This window comes from Monodon monoceros, unplaced genomic scaffold, assembly GCF_005190385.1.
Source record: "Monodon monoceros isolate NGI ecotype Baffin Bay Population unplaced genomic scaffold, NGI_Narwhal_1 Super_Scaffold_7, whole genome shotgun sequence".
Classification (NCBI taxonomy): domain Eukaryota; kingdom Metazoa; phylum Chordata; class Mammalia; order Artiodactyla; family Monodontidae; genus Monodon; species Monodon monoceros.
The window spans coordinates 70,220,654-70,235,512 of NW_021703784.1; the positions used below are offsets into that span (position 1 = coordinate 70,220,654).

The following is a 14,859-nucleotide window of genomic DNA, read 5'->3' on the forward strand; positions in this document are numbered from 1 at the left end:
TGGTAGTTACAAGATTAACACATTTTAAAAAACATATCAACTGTACACTAAAAATGAGTGTGCTTTATCATATGTGATTTATACCCCAATAAAGCTTATTATTAGAAACAAAAAAGGAATGTATTTAGATTTTTAATCAATTGACCCAGGAGGATGTCCATGATGTATTGTTATAGGAGAAAAGCAAGTTACATAGTAGCATATGTAGTGTGATCACCTTAAATAAAACAAAACTGAAAAAACCCCTCTGTATCCCTCTATATGTGTAGTGATATTTGCAAGCTTGTAGAGAAGTCTTGGGCAGAAGAACACACACTAAGCTGGTACCACTGGTTACATCATGTGGCTAAGAAAGAGGGGGAGAGTATTACATTTTTCTTTATACATCTTTGGATAGTTTCATGTTTTACAATGATTTATCATGAAAATAAAGGGAATATGAAAATAATAGGGAGATGTGTATGTAGGAGGAACTTTGGTGGAGGGAGAGGTCCACTGTACCAATGCAGGGAGGTCAAAGGGATCAAGATAAGGTCATTAAACGTGACAAAAAGGAGATCTTTGGTAACCTCCGAGAGAGCATCTTAAGTAGTGAGGTGGGGGCAGAAGTCAGGATGTGATGCATGGAAGAAAAGCGTGGACTGGAAAGAAAGGCTTTGGGTATGGACCGCTTGTTTAGGAAGTTTGGTCGTAAAAGGCAGTTAAGAAACAGGACAGTTAAGAAGCGAGCCAACAGCAACAGTTGGAGGTTTTTGTGAGTAAAGGACAAGGATACTTATGGCTTCTTGAAGGCCAAGAAAAGAGAACCAGGACTTCCCTGGTGGCTCAGTGGTTAAGAATCCACCTGCCAGTGCAGGGGACACAGGTTCAAGTTCTGGTCCGGGAAGATCCCACATGCTGCGGAGGAACTAAGCCCATGTGCCACAGCTACTGAGCCTGCGCTCTAGAGCCCACGAGCCACAACTACTGAAGTCCGTGTGCCTAGAACCCGTGCTCCGCAACAAGAGAAGCCACTGCAATGAGAAGCTTGCGCACCACAACAAAGAGTAGCCCCTGCTCACTGCAACTAGAGAAAGCCCGAGAGCAGCAATGAAGACCCAATGCAGCCAAAAATATAATAATAATAAATAAATTTATTTAAAAATAATAAAAAGAAAAGAAAAGAGAACCAGTGGACAGGAGCTAACCAAAGGAATTGAAGAATGGTATAAAATGGTGGTGAGACAGCCCTTGAGATGGGAGGGGAGGGATTGCAAGGACAGAAATAAAGAGTTCTCATTTCTCTAGAATTCAGTTTTGTTTCATTCACGGCTGTCACAGACCTAGGAACACACCTTTCCCAATCCCTGTCTCTAGTCTAAAGAGCCCAACTTCCTAACAGGCAACTGGGCCCTGATCTGGAGCATCACCTGTGTGACCTAGTGCAGGTCACTCAGGCTCTGTAAACCTCAGTTTTCTCATTAGTAAAATGGGATAAATAATAGTACCTACCTCATATTGTTGTTGTGAGATAATGCATTCAAAGAGCTTAGTTTGCTGCTCAACTGCTGGTCTGGGGGCAGTCTCTCTGACCTGTTGTGGCCTGGGCCATATAATCAGTGATGTCACAATGCCCTACTAGAGTCCAGCTTCTCTACTAGGGAGTTGCAGATCCTTTGGAGCTAAGGACTGGAACTGACATGCGAGACCTCTACCAACTGAGGGTTTCATGAACATACTCCTTTGTCAAGATCTTGGTGAATAGTCTTTTGCTGTGCAATCGTGTCTTAGAAATTGTTTTACTTATTATCATGATCGTGCTTGGCTGGATGCTTTTTGTTGGATTTGCATGTTACATGGGCACATTTCCAGAGTCTGTGGTAAGGAGTGACCTTGCCTGTTAATCCCTCGTAGTCAGTCCTGGCTCTGGCTAACCCTCCCAGCTGGCGTTTCTGACCAAACAGTAAAGATAGTTGGGGTCTCACCACTAATAAGAGGTCAGGATGTGGTGGGAACAAAGTTAGTTTCCCAGGCTACTTCCCATCCCATTGGGACATCTTTAAGCCATTCCCCCTCCACTTGGGTACTTAACATCACTTATTTCAAAGCACTATGGAATTTATAAGGGGTCTGGTGGAGACAGTGCCTGACTTCTGGATTTCAGGCCAAGTGGATCAGTGGTTGCTGGGAGGAAAGGGAATGTGGACATTGGTGGGACCTTTTCAGCAGCCCTTCCAGTCACATACAGAGCCAATGAGTTGGGCCAGCTCTGCCTTTGAGTTTCTTTCTTCCTCAGCCTCCAACTCTGAAGTGGAAAGAGAGGTAGGCTGTTCAGGAGAGCAAGACACACCTGAGGAGCCGGATTTTGGATGAAGATCAGCAGCTGTGAGTGGGCGTGAAGGTCTGTTGGGCTGGATCCTTCCCTTTCAAGAGAACTCAGTGGCACCCTGCAATCTCAATGGAAAGCTTACATTCCTCTGGAAAATAAAATAGACTGCGGAAGGGGAAAGAATTTGGGGGGTAGTGCTGAGGACAGCAAGCCCTGGTTCGAAGATTTGTCAATAACCATACCTCATGGGTATTCTTTTCAAAGACTGTTCCACCTATTAACTTATTTTCTCCATGCAAACTCTGTAATAAATTAGACCAGCGTTTTTAATGCCCTCTTTGGCAGATGCTGAAACTGGAGTTAGTGTAAATTTGAGTTCAGGTCCTAACCTTGCAACTTCCTAGCCATGTGACCTTGAGAAAGTTCAATCTCTCTGAACCTCAAGTTTCTTCCTCTGTATAATGGAGATGTTCCAGTACCTTTCTGTTTTTGTGAGGATTACATTTGGGAATTCATGTAAAGCATTTATTGCAAAGCTTGACAATTAGCATTTAGTAAATGCTAACTTAACAACTAGGCAAAATAATGAACCAGTCAACAAAGAGTTACTGGTGACTATACTTACCTAGGGCCACACAAACCCCTGGGGTGCAAGCATAGATCTCAGGACTTAATACCTCTCTCGCTCATTCCACTAGACCAGCCTGCCGATAGGAAACATTAGTAGCCGTGGCCTTTTAGCAAACCATTTCCTGGGTTTCTCAAATCCCACCCCGTGCCATTCAGACCAGTTTTTTCAAAGATGTTCCCATTGTTAAACTTAACTCTAATAGTCTTAGTAATATGCCAGTTACAGGAGCAGGTTTTCTGGGAAGCTCCTCCAGAAGGCATGGGTATCTATCAAGTCCCAGGCCCATACTAGGAGCAAGGCATGATGGTGGTTCTTTTGTTTGTTTTCTCAATCTGCCCCAGTATTTCTATGAGAGTATTGGCCCAACAGTCAGACCTGTGGGGAGGGGGGGTGCAGATGGAGGCACTGGGCACTTGTTCAGCTTGAGCCACTGCCACAGTGTGATCCTGACCAAACCACTGAAACTATTCTGTGCCTCGGTTTCTCCAGCTATGAAATGGGCATAATAGCCCATCTTCCTTCTCTTCCCTTCTCAGGGAAGTTGATAGGAGGCTTCCCCTGCACGATGAGGGTTTAACTGTGCCATTTTGCAAAGTGCAAGATTTTTCTTCTTTGAATAGCCTAACAATAGTATTTAAGTAATTGCTTATAGCGTACATACCCAGTCACTCCTCCCAGTTAATCCAGGGTGTGTTTTATTTGGCTTTGTTCACAGCAGTGTTTTTTTTTTTTTGCATCTGATTGCATAAAGCAAGTAGTCAAAATTTTGGCAGGTGATGAGTTAATAAAGATATCAGCTAGATCCTAACCACACAGAGTCACTAAAGAATGGGGCCCTCCTGCTAAGAGCTCTTCAGCCTCTACACATCTGGCATCCTGGCCAACTGTCCCATAGCTACTCACTCTGATCCCCAAGGTCACAGGAGCTGATGTCACAATGGGTGTCTGAGCTCTGACCACCAAATAGCCATGGCGAGCCACTTCAGGTCAGACTAGACCACGAAGCTCCTCAGCCAGGAGCTATCATGCTGGACCATCCATCATCTGGTCTTGAATGAAGACAGCCCAGTTTCCAGGACTCAGGGAATAGAACACCACACCTTTCAGAACCGCCTGTTTCCCCCTGCACACACCACCAGCTAAGCAAGAAGCCCCACAATGATCGTTGTCTTATGGATGCTTCTCATTGCAGGAACAATGTGGAAGGGATATAAGTATCCCCCAGGAGGGGTAAATGTGCCTTCAACTGTGTTCTCTCTTCCCACTTTGAAATGTATTCCCCGGGATAAATGAACTAAGCATCAAAATCCAACTTTAGAAACAAATACTCTCTTCTTTATTAAAAAAGTTACTGTAGCATACCTACTTCTATTCTTATTCACTATCTACTTCGAGTTGAGAGATTTCCCTCTTTCATGTGATCTTTTATACATCTTTTCCTAAGAGTCTTTACTTTTTTTAAGTTCTTCAGTGTCTTTCAAAAAAACTGGAGGTATAAAGATATTTCAGGCCCAGCCTCAAAGCTGTCTGACAGTGCTGACCTAGTCTCATGCTCATGGGACACTTTATATGTTCAGCCTTCTATACCACTTAGCCCACACCAGCAACCCACGCTTAACTGTCCCTCATCAGGTAAACACTGGTCTGTAAAACGGTTCTGGTGGCAGATGTCTCTTTCCTCTCTCCTCCTCTTAAGACCTTGGATGTTCATCTTTTCTTTGCCTCTTGTCAGCTCCCACACTGCTAAGCCCCTGTGGCAACTGGGATTGGAGGCATTAGGTGACAGAATTGGACACAGCTACCCCTGCCTGCCCTTGAGGGCAGCTATCTCAGCCCCACACCCTAGCAAGCACTAGGCAAGACCCACCTGACATACTTTTTTCCCCCCCAGACTCTGGTGGAAATAAGCAAAGATGATCCTGGTGAAGTAATGCAGCTCTGAAGCTTTCCTGACCAGCTGTACTGTTCCTGTTGGTTTCACATAAAGTAATTGCATACCATTTTGTCACATTTTATGTAACAAGTTACCACACTTTTAAAGATGAAGACTTGGTATTCTGTTAGCTCAAAACAGGGAGATGGAGGGTTGGGAGGTAGTTGGGTGGATGGGAGTGATTTGGTGCCCTCTGCTTCATAGTCTGTAAGAGTGGCATTAAGACTAAGATACCTACTTCAATTTGTCCCTTATTCTGTACCCTTGAACATAGAAATCCTCTAGAGCTCTTTAGACCTATTTCCCACATAATACCTTTCTCCTGGGTCCAAGGTCCTGGGTCCAGGCAGGGGTGAAAAGTGTAAATGTTACAGAAAGGGTTAGAGATTGCAGCAACTTTAAGCCTATTCTCTGGGGGTATTTCTCTGTGGCCTTTTCACAGCTATCATTAAGCCCAAAGCTTACACCATGTGGGGAAAGGGCATTTTCATATTGGGTGCTAGATACTAAACTATACAGTATTTTAATCCTTATAGTAACCTCAGCCTCATTTTACAAAATGGCAAAAATGAAGTCGAGAGGCATAAGTACCTTACCAACCCACACAGTTCTCGGTAGCAGAGTCAAAATTAAGGTCCAGGTCTTCTCTTTGGTATGCTTTTACATGCCAAGGAAAGGAGCCACGCAAGAGAGGCTGGGTTATCCAAGATCTTGACTACCTCTTGGTTCAAAAGTCTTCCTCACCTGAATAAACAAGAAGTTGCCTTTTCTTCTAGCAGTGACTGCTGCTGATCCAGGCAGCATGTGTAGAAACAAAAGCTAACCGCCCAGTCCTCAGTATGATGCAGCTTGAGTTCATGAGACCAAGAATGAGAACCTAAGTATAAGACCCATGCAATTAATCTGGGTGTCTGAGCCCTAGGATATCCCCAATAAGCCCTCTAAAAGTGGTTTGAGCTTTCTGACCCTAAAAGCAAGAAAGAAAACCTAACAGGAGCAAATACTTTTAAAATAAATTATATGGAACTGCTCCCATTCTGTGGTTGCTTTGGGATGACCAATGGTTTCATTGTTCAAAAGTACACACTTAGCAACAAAGTAGATCTTTGGTTACACAGCATATTGTTGATGGCTATTTGGCATTTGTTTGCTGAAGTATTTTTAAGTGCCTCTATGCACTGTATGGATTACTTTTTTCAATAGAAAAAGTGAATTCAAAATTCATAAGCAAAAAGTTATAATTTATAAATCTAGGATACTAGCATCTTTTATGATACCTGTATGACCTAGACTCAACACATTCCACTGAGTTAAGTGCCTACATTCTCTGGCTGCATGACTGTGCCCACTTGCCTCATATATTCCTAAGGACTCATCTTCCCAGCTCTCTCAGGCTCTTTGTATTATAGGGGATTAGAACCACTCAATTTCTTGAAAAGAGGAACTATATACCCAGTTCTTCTTCTTCCCTTGTTCCCCGACTATACCTCCAAACAGTTCTCCTAACTTGGGTGTCTGATACCAGAATAGTTCTCTAAGCTGGTGGTGCAAGAGGGGAGAGGTGTCAGTGGCAGAGGCTGAGCAGACGGGAATGTGTAAGGGAGAAGGAACAGAGGTGTGTGTAAGGAGGTAAACCCCATCTCTGAAGTCCGATGAGTCTACTGGGGTTTCTAGCTGGAATAATGTTCAGGGTGATGAAATAAGGAATATGAGTTTTAGTAAATAAATGCAAACCAGTGAAAATATCAATAAAATATTTTTAATGCCTACAATATCTTTTATACATAAATTGCAAAACTTTTATCTGTATATGCAAAAGTAGATTCTCTTGCAGGTCAACAGCACCAGAAAACAAGCTATGCTATGTAAATGTTTCTTTAAACTTGATTTGTCCATTATGTAAAAGACATGGATTTAATAACTCCAAAGACATCTATATTCCACTCTTAATCATACACTAAACACCTGAATATTTATTTCATCACATCCATTCACAAAATAAATAGTAGTCTAATATATTCAGCACATTGAAAATAATACAACCAGTCTCTCTTCATATATTTATTCTCTTTCCAAACATGTTTTGGTCTCCTGCTATATCTCAGAAATGTACTAACAGCTGCTTTTAAGTTATAAAATACAAAACAGTATTTCTTGGAAAAGATCTTGGGGATTACATTAAAAAATGAAATTTCGAGTTCCCATAGACTTTCTTGTTAACAGTCTTTGAACCTTCTCACGGCACACATGTAAGGCTGCCTGTGACATGTGGTACCCTGGCCTCCAAATGGACATAATTGCATTTAGTTTAGAGAAAATACAAAGACAAGTTCTGAAAGTAGCCTTTAAAGAAAGTCCCCCCTGCTTTGACATAGCAATACCTAAAGCAAGTGGGACTGTGCAATCAGAGCTATATGAGTTTTATGAAAACTACTTTCCCTTCACATCGTATTTGAGGATGCCGCATCCATGATCATGTAACATTATTACAATACTGAAATAACATTACTACATTCGTGACTTAACATTATCCAATAAAAGGCACATCTTCAAATATTAATAAAATCTGAAAATCAAAACAGTAGAGGACACATTAAAAATCAAGCACTTAATTTGTAAACTTGATAAAATAACAGCCTATTCCAGTTTCTTCAAAGGTTTGTGAGCTTTTTGTAAGAGTGGTCAGGAGATGCAGAACAAAATGGAAGACAGGATTTGGAAACAAGGCTAAGATTAAAAGATTCAGAACCTTTTTTTTTTTTAATGAGCTACAGGAGTGCCCTTTTATAATGCTGATGCTGAAGAAAACTGAAATCAACATCTGTATTATAGAAGGAGAAATGCACCCAGAAGTGATGACACATAAGGACACAACCTGACTTTTTCTACCAAGTTCTGGAACTTTTAGCTAGCACAATGGTGCCTTTCTGTACAAATAACTGCACAATATCATTGAGTAAAGTGCTAGTAAGCTTTAGGCCACCAGAAATCTTTCAGCTGTGACAAGCACTTGATTGCAACTACAGATTTCAACGAGTCTGAATAGTGAAAAAAATATATTCAAGCAAACCAGACTTTTGAAGGGGAAAAGAAAAATCACATAAGTGACAGCAAAGGAAATAATGTTCCAAACCTGTTTTATTACATGGAATATCACACTACCCTTGAATCAGTTTCACTGAAGGTATTTGAGATTGGTGAGAGGCAGTCAATAGGCTTTTCTGCCACCAGTGTTTAACAGTTCTATGTGATCATTAGAAGGGTGTTATTCCTAGTGATGAAGACACCTTTCATAGGATTCAACTTCAAAATTAAGTTCTTGCATTTTTAAAGTTTGAAACTCAATTCAAGATGAGTCAGAAGTCTTAAAAGGACTGGTATTCCCATTAAGGATGGGTCATCCCATTAAGGAAGGCTAATAGTGATAATCTGTAACACCCAAAGTTGAGAATAAAGAAAGCTTTACGGATAACAAAGAATATACAAAAACAACTTTTAGACCTGTTGAAGAGTAAGGATTCTTGTAGGATAACCTCACCTACTTCCTAATCCCCACCACTCAATGGCTTAAGATAGCCACAATGTTTATTACAGAATTGTTCTACAAGCTTATGTCCCACTGTCCCCAACCCTCAGAGTCAAGGACAAATGCTCTCTGGCATCATCATACCTCATTTTCTGTTGCTGACTTTACTTGAGACTTGGCTTCTCTCCAGCCAGAACCTAGGTCAGCCCGATTGGAAGTGCTTGGACTTGAGGCTTAAGAGATATAACAAGTCTATAGATATGACTTGAAGAAAGGTGAGAATGAAGAAGTTCCACAGCCTAGTAAATACCAGTAACAGGGAACATCCTTTCCACCTGGGAAAAAAATCTCTTCACAGTGCATAGTTTGAAATAAAAGTGCAACATGGGCAAAGAGAGAAGGTGGTGGTCTTGATACACATAAATTTAGTTTTTGGTTTTTTACCGTTAATCACTAAAGAATTTAAGATAAAAATACAAAGTCATTAACATGCAAAGGTCCAGGGCACCTTGGATTCCAAAATATCTCTATAATGGGGGAGCAGAACGGGGAGGAGGGGAGCCTCACATGTCACTTCCTTATTTTTTAAACTATTATTACTCGTCCAAATCTAATGTTTGAATAAAATAAGTATTTTTTCTTCAATATAAAAATGAAATTTTTAGATAAAAATCAAACAGCACAGTGACCTTGTCTATTTTACACTAAAGCCAACGTAACAATAAATCTGAAAGTAAACCGTGGAAAAGAATATTCTTATATAAAATGGCATAACTTGTATTTTAACTTGGAAAAATTTCTGTTAATTGCCTGATCACCTAAATTAGTGAATAAGAATGCTCAGCATCCAATCCATGAATAATGCAGAATACAATTTATTCTACTTTTTACTGCAAAGTCACAGAAATGACATCCGTATAATTATAACAGCTACTCTACATTTTCAAGTTCTCAATCCAAACATATAGGTTAGGACAGGTCACTTTATTGCTGGCAGCATTAATGGAAGGGCCAGTTTCCTCATCAAGACAAAATAAATTTGATTGGGAGCCAGGCAGTGCCGTACTCACACATCAGCAGAATTACGGAAGTAAAGGAGCAATCCTTTTTTTTTTTCCTTTTGGAGCAGCAAAGGAATAACATAAGATTGGCTGACTTGTGAGCGGCCCCACATGAGAGTGCATAGCTCATCAGGATCAAGGGTGGCACCTGTGAACAGTTAGCTTCATAAGAGCACTCACTGGGTGTTATGTCATCTGCATTACAGATTTCACCCTGGGAAGTATCTGAAAATACTTTATGCTCTAACGACAGCCTGCAGATAGATGACAGTATGCATTCCTTCTCCTTGAGTACCCAAGTAGAATTCTAAAATAAGGGGCTTCTTCAGTCTGAAGGCAGGACTTCCTTGCAGCAGACTGTTTTCAGAATTTCACAAAAATAAATAAAAGCAGCAGCTAACGCTTCTTCAGCTTCTTGGCCTTTCGACGTCTCATTTCTTCTTCTTCACGTCTCATTTCGTCTAAATCTTCTTGCATACCTAGTCTTAAACTGTCAGGGAAAAAAAGGGGGTATTTATCAATATACATGAAATTACTGCTCTCTTTAAAAAAGCAAAAATGAAATTTCAACTGGGAGCTTACATGGAATGTGCTGATGCACTCAAAATGCCTCAAGCCTTTACCACTGAAAACAGACTAAGCAGGAATACTTTTTACCAGGAGCCACTGCCACTGCCTCAAGTTATAGTGGAAAAAAGACCTTACATATAACCTCAACACCTTAATATTCCCATTACAGTAATAAATATAAACTATCTCATCAGCTTTAAAAAATAAAGAACAAGAAACATTTATTCAATAAATAACATTCTTTTCTTTTCCCTTCCCAACACTTTAGTTTGATATTTTATCTAGTTAGAGGAGGGACGGCAAGAGGGAGAAAGAGGTTTAATATTCTGAGTTGAGAATGAGGTGAATTATTTCACCAAGTTAACATTATAAACAAAGTAATCATTTGTTACCCCTACCCAAGAAATGATCATTTATTTGATATCAGGTGGCCAAACAGGAATCAGACATAGGGAATTTCATATTCCTCAACAGGTCCTTGAGGCCAGCGGTGGTACAGGATAGCAAGGCTGAGATGTATCTGATGTGGAAAGGGAATTAAGGATGGGGAAAGAAAAATAACATGCTACAATGGGATCAGGGGAGGCCTCTAGCATTTATTGTGTGCCTACATGGGTGAGTCACTGCACTGGGCAACTTGTACACATTATCTTAATCCTCACAAAACCTCAATGAATGAAAACAGTATATTCTCATTTTATAAATGGGAAAACAGATTTAAAAGGCTAAGGAATTTGTCTAAAGCCCCGCAGCAAGTAAGTAGGACTGGAATTCAAACAGCATGGCCCAAAGCCCCTGCTCCCAATGATGCAACTGAAGGAGGGAACAGAAAAGAATTTTTAGGACATTTCTGCACAAACGTGTTACATCTGTGCTTACCTCTTTGCTTCTTCCTTCTGCTGCTCTTTCCAACTACTCTCCATGTAACGTAAGGCATAATCGCTTTCATCTTTGTATCTGATAAGAGAAAATCAAAGTTGTTAAAAAAAAAAAGAAAAACCCAATTTTCTAAAGGAACTACATCCTCCTGTTTTTAAAACCAACATCGTTATAACTAAATCAAACATACATTTAGGATTATTCCTCCTTGTTTGGCAGACAGTGAGGTGGGCAGAGGTTGGGTAAAGGGGAGATTCTAAAGTAAAGATAAATTAAATGACCCCTTAATATTTCCAGAAGGCAACTATTCCTGAATCTAATTTTGATCAAAGTACCAATCCAACAACATTTGCTCAACTCACTCACCTCTATTTACATGACAGTTTATATTAAAATCATGAAAGCACAATATATATGAAAATTATTATATATATATTAATCTCATTTGAGTTTCATGGATTCAGAACAGAGACTGAGGCAGATAACAGCTTGACCAAAAGCATATAGCTAGCTTATGACACTACTAAGATTAGGTTTTTAGATCTGATTTTTAATCCAGTTCTTTCTTCTGCTAAATTTTTTTTAAAGACCTTTTCTTACTATTGCCTTCTAATTTCTAATATCCATGACTTCAAAGGAGAGGGCAAGTGCTGACAGATTTACTTATACAGTTGGCCCTTGAACAACATGGGTTTGAACTGCATGGGTCCTCTTACATGAGAATTTTTTTTCATACTACAGTGCTACACAATCCATGACTGGTTGAATCTACACATGTGGTACCACAGATAGGGAGGAACTGGTACACAGAGGAACCATATATACGGAGGGCTGACTATAAGTTACTTATGGATTTTACCTAACCCCTATATTGTTCACAGGTCAATTGTATACTACCTCATTTAATCCTCCCAAATGTCATTTAAAAAATAACTTACTCAAGTTTACCCAGCTAGTAAGCTGTGGAACTTCCATTCAAACCCCGAGCTTTGCTCTATATCAGTGCTTCTCTAACTTTAATGTGCATGTGAATCACTTGGGAACCTTATAAAGCTGATCTGGATTCAGATCTAAGGTGGGGCCTGAAAGCCTGCATTTCTAACAAGTTCCCGGGTGACGCCAATGTTGTTGGTCCCACACTGCTTGCTGTTCAGGGACCACACTTTTGAGTAGCAAAGTTTTTTACATCAAAGAAAAGCAGGTGTCAGATCAAACTGGCTTTCAACATAGCTCTGTGGATGGCTTTCTGATTTCAAAGCCAATCCATTTCTACTACACCAAGCTGCTTCACTCTCATTAAATATATATCTTATAAGGAGAACAGTTAAAAAGGGATATTTTTTGGCCCTCATACAAGTAACTACACAAATAATTCTGCATTAATTCTTAAATATTAAGTGCCAACAAAGTAAATCTAAACAATCATGCAAGGATTCCTAATTAAGAATTGTATTCAATGCCTCTACTATTAATGTTTACTTTTTTCCCCCATAGCATGGGATTATTGAAAATAAAAAGTATACATATCTAAATCTTCTTTAGCCTTACTTTTTTCGGTCATAGCCAAAGATTTCTCGAATGTGCTTGGATATTTCTTCCTGAGGTTCTCCTTCATCTTCAATAAAATCTTCCATTTCAGAGTCATATTCATCATCATCTCCCTCCTCTTCATATTCTCGCTGCCTTTTGTAACTACCCGGGAAGGGAAGCCTTTGAGGACCTAAGAACAGAAAAGCCATTATTTATAAGACCATTAAAACTTAGTAGTCCCAACAAAGTCCTATGTAAGCTGAGATTTTAAGAACTCATTAAGATGGTAGCCTCAAAAACCAGAGCCAGGGTCTTCCCTGGTGGCGCAGTGGTTAAGAATCCGCCTGCCAATGCAGGGGACACGGGTTCAAGCCCTGGTCTGGGAAGATCCCACATGCCACGGAGCAACTAAGCAGTGCGCCACAACTGCTGAACCTGTGCTCTAGAGCCTGCAAGCCACAGCTACTGAAGCCTGCGCACCTAGAGCCTGTGCTCCGCAACAAGAGAAGCCACCGCAATGAGAAGCCCGCACGCTGCAACTAAGAGGAGTCCCTGCTCAGCACAGCTAGAGAAAGCCCGCACACAGCAACGAAGACCCAACGCAGCCATCAACCAACCAACCAACCAACCAACCAGAGCCACCAACTGGCCCCCAGCATGAACTCATTACTACATCATCCCTGTTGCTTCATGGTACCCACAAGGAATAGAATTCCTGTCTATCCCAGGGCTTACTAGAACTGTTACATTTTCTAGCTTAGTAGTTCCTACTCTTTTGGATTTAAAAGACTAGTACAATTTCTTTAAAAAAAATTACAAATCACTAAAGGATCACTAATTTTACTCATGCCAAGAAAAGATGCCAAAGGTAACAATCTACCATCTATTATCACCATAATTCCATTGAAGTTTTAAAAAGTCCAATGAAGTATGACAGATTCTCAGATATGGATAATTGTTCAAACTGAGCAAGTCTGACTTTAAGGAAAAACTCACTGCATCATCCTAATTTTTGTCATTTTGTCAAAAGACTGATTAAAAATTCTGCAAAAGACAGGCACTGATCAATAGACCAGTATCTGGGAACAACTGCTTTCTAGTCCTTGATTACAGACACTCCCTTTGTTGTTCTACAGTTGTTTTTAATATGCGTGGCTTGCCTCCTTAGCTCGGAGTTTCTTTAACTTTAGCACTCTGACACTTTGGGCCAGATATTTCTTGGTTGTCGGGAAGCTGTCTTGTGCAGTGTAGATCTACTAGATGCCAGTAGCATCCCATCCCCAGTTGTGTAAATCAAAAATGTCTCCAGACATTGCCAAATGTTCACTGGGGACCAAAGCTGTCTTTGGTTAAGAACCAATGTTTTGACTGAATTAGGTAGTTTAAACTATGGAATCTCATCTTTTGTTTCTTTTTATATTTTATATTTTATATTTATTCTTTATATTTCTTTTTATATTCTCCATGGTGCCTAACAAGTGCTTCAACAAATCCTTAATACTATGTAGAAACTCTGACCTAGCAGTTAGTAGGTACCACCAATGATCCCATACCTTGGGACAGCAGAATCCTACAGGACTGGTAGCTAGGGCCACTGTAAGGAGCAGAAACACAAGGCCACCTAAAATAGTTCCTGGCACATAGTGGGTGCTTAACAAATATTTAATGGACAAATAATGCAACAAAAGGCTTCAAGCTTACAAATACACGCCAGTCCTTGAAGACAGGTGTCCACAGTCTTCATGAAGAGGTAAAGATGAACTCATTCATTGAACCACAAAAGGCATATACACTCACCCTGTCTTACAAACCCCATAGCTAAGTTTACTGCACTTGGAGACATTACAGGAGTAAACACAGAAGGCCCTAGATAAGTCTCTTTCTAGAGACTTTTCCAAGCCATGGTTACTAAAGGAACTCTCTGGCATAGGACAGACAAAACATCAGGATTCTATCAACACAAGAATACATTTGAAAGCACATAGAAGAGTTCAGAGGGTCTTTGGTTATATAAAACAAAATATTCTTTCCAATTTCCTAGTGACAAATAAATACTTTCAGGGTGAAGGGAAATTTTACCTTGGGCAGATCTGCAGCCAGATAAGGCAGGCTTCATTCCATTCATCTGTCCATTGCTGGATCGGCTGATTATATTCTTGGAAGAAATCGTTTCTGAGACAACAGTGCATTTGGGCTTCAGAGAGGGACCTGAGGTACTAACTGTTCGCCCAGGTCCAAAGCTGCTCACTGGTCTACCAGGGCCTGAACTGCTGACAATTCGTCCAGCTGGAACTACTGATTGGCCAGGGCCATTGACTGACCGCCTAGGGGCCCCTGAGCCACTCACTGGTCGTCGAATGTCATGTGGACCGCTCACAGGCCGCCCAGGGCCACCAGAGCTGCCCACAGGCCGCCCAGGGC

At 40.6% G+C, this 14,859-nt stretch overlaps 2 protein-coding genes across 3 annotated transcripts in view; one reads left to right on the plus strand and one right to left on the minus strand.

Annotated features, from left to right (window-relative positions):
- Positions 1-1,790: 1,790 nt before the first annotated feature.
- SPTY2D1OS (SPTY2D1 opposite strand) lies at positions 1,791-2,661 on the plus strand. Its single transcript, XM_029207058.1, is given in 2 exon segments — positions 1,791-1,859; positions 2,276-2,661. Coding segments are annotated over 2 exon segments (162 nt in total). The 3' UTR covers positions 2,369-2,661.
- A 3,951-nt stretch (positions 2,662-6,612) lies between these two features.
- The window catches only part of SPTY2D1 (SPT2 chromatin protein domain containing 1), a 21,146-nt gene continuing 12,899 nt past the window's right edge, over positions 6,613-14,859 (minus strand). The window contains exons 4-7 of one of the 2 annotated variants that reach the window (XM_029209687.1): positions 14,518-14,856; positions 12,457-12,628; positions 10,909-10,986; positions 6,613-9,949 (exon numbers count right to left, since the gene is read on the minus strand). In XM_029209687.1, coding sequence (XP_029065520.1) covers positions 9,856-9,949; positions 10,909-10,986; positions 12,457-12,628; positions 14,518-14,856 — 683 coding nt within the window. In that variant the 3' untranslated portion in view covers positions 6,613-9,855. Of the gene's footprint in view, positions 9,950-10,908; positions 10,987-12,456; positions 12,629-14,517 lie in introns of both variants that reach the window. The other variant, XM_029209686.1, reaches the window with a different exon arrangement.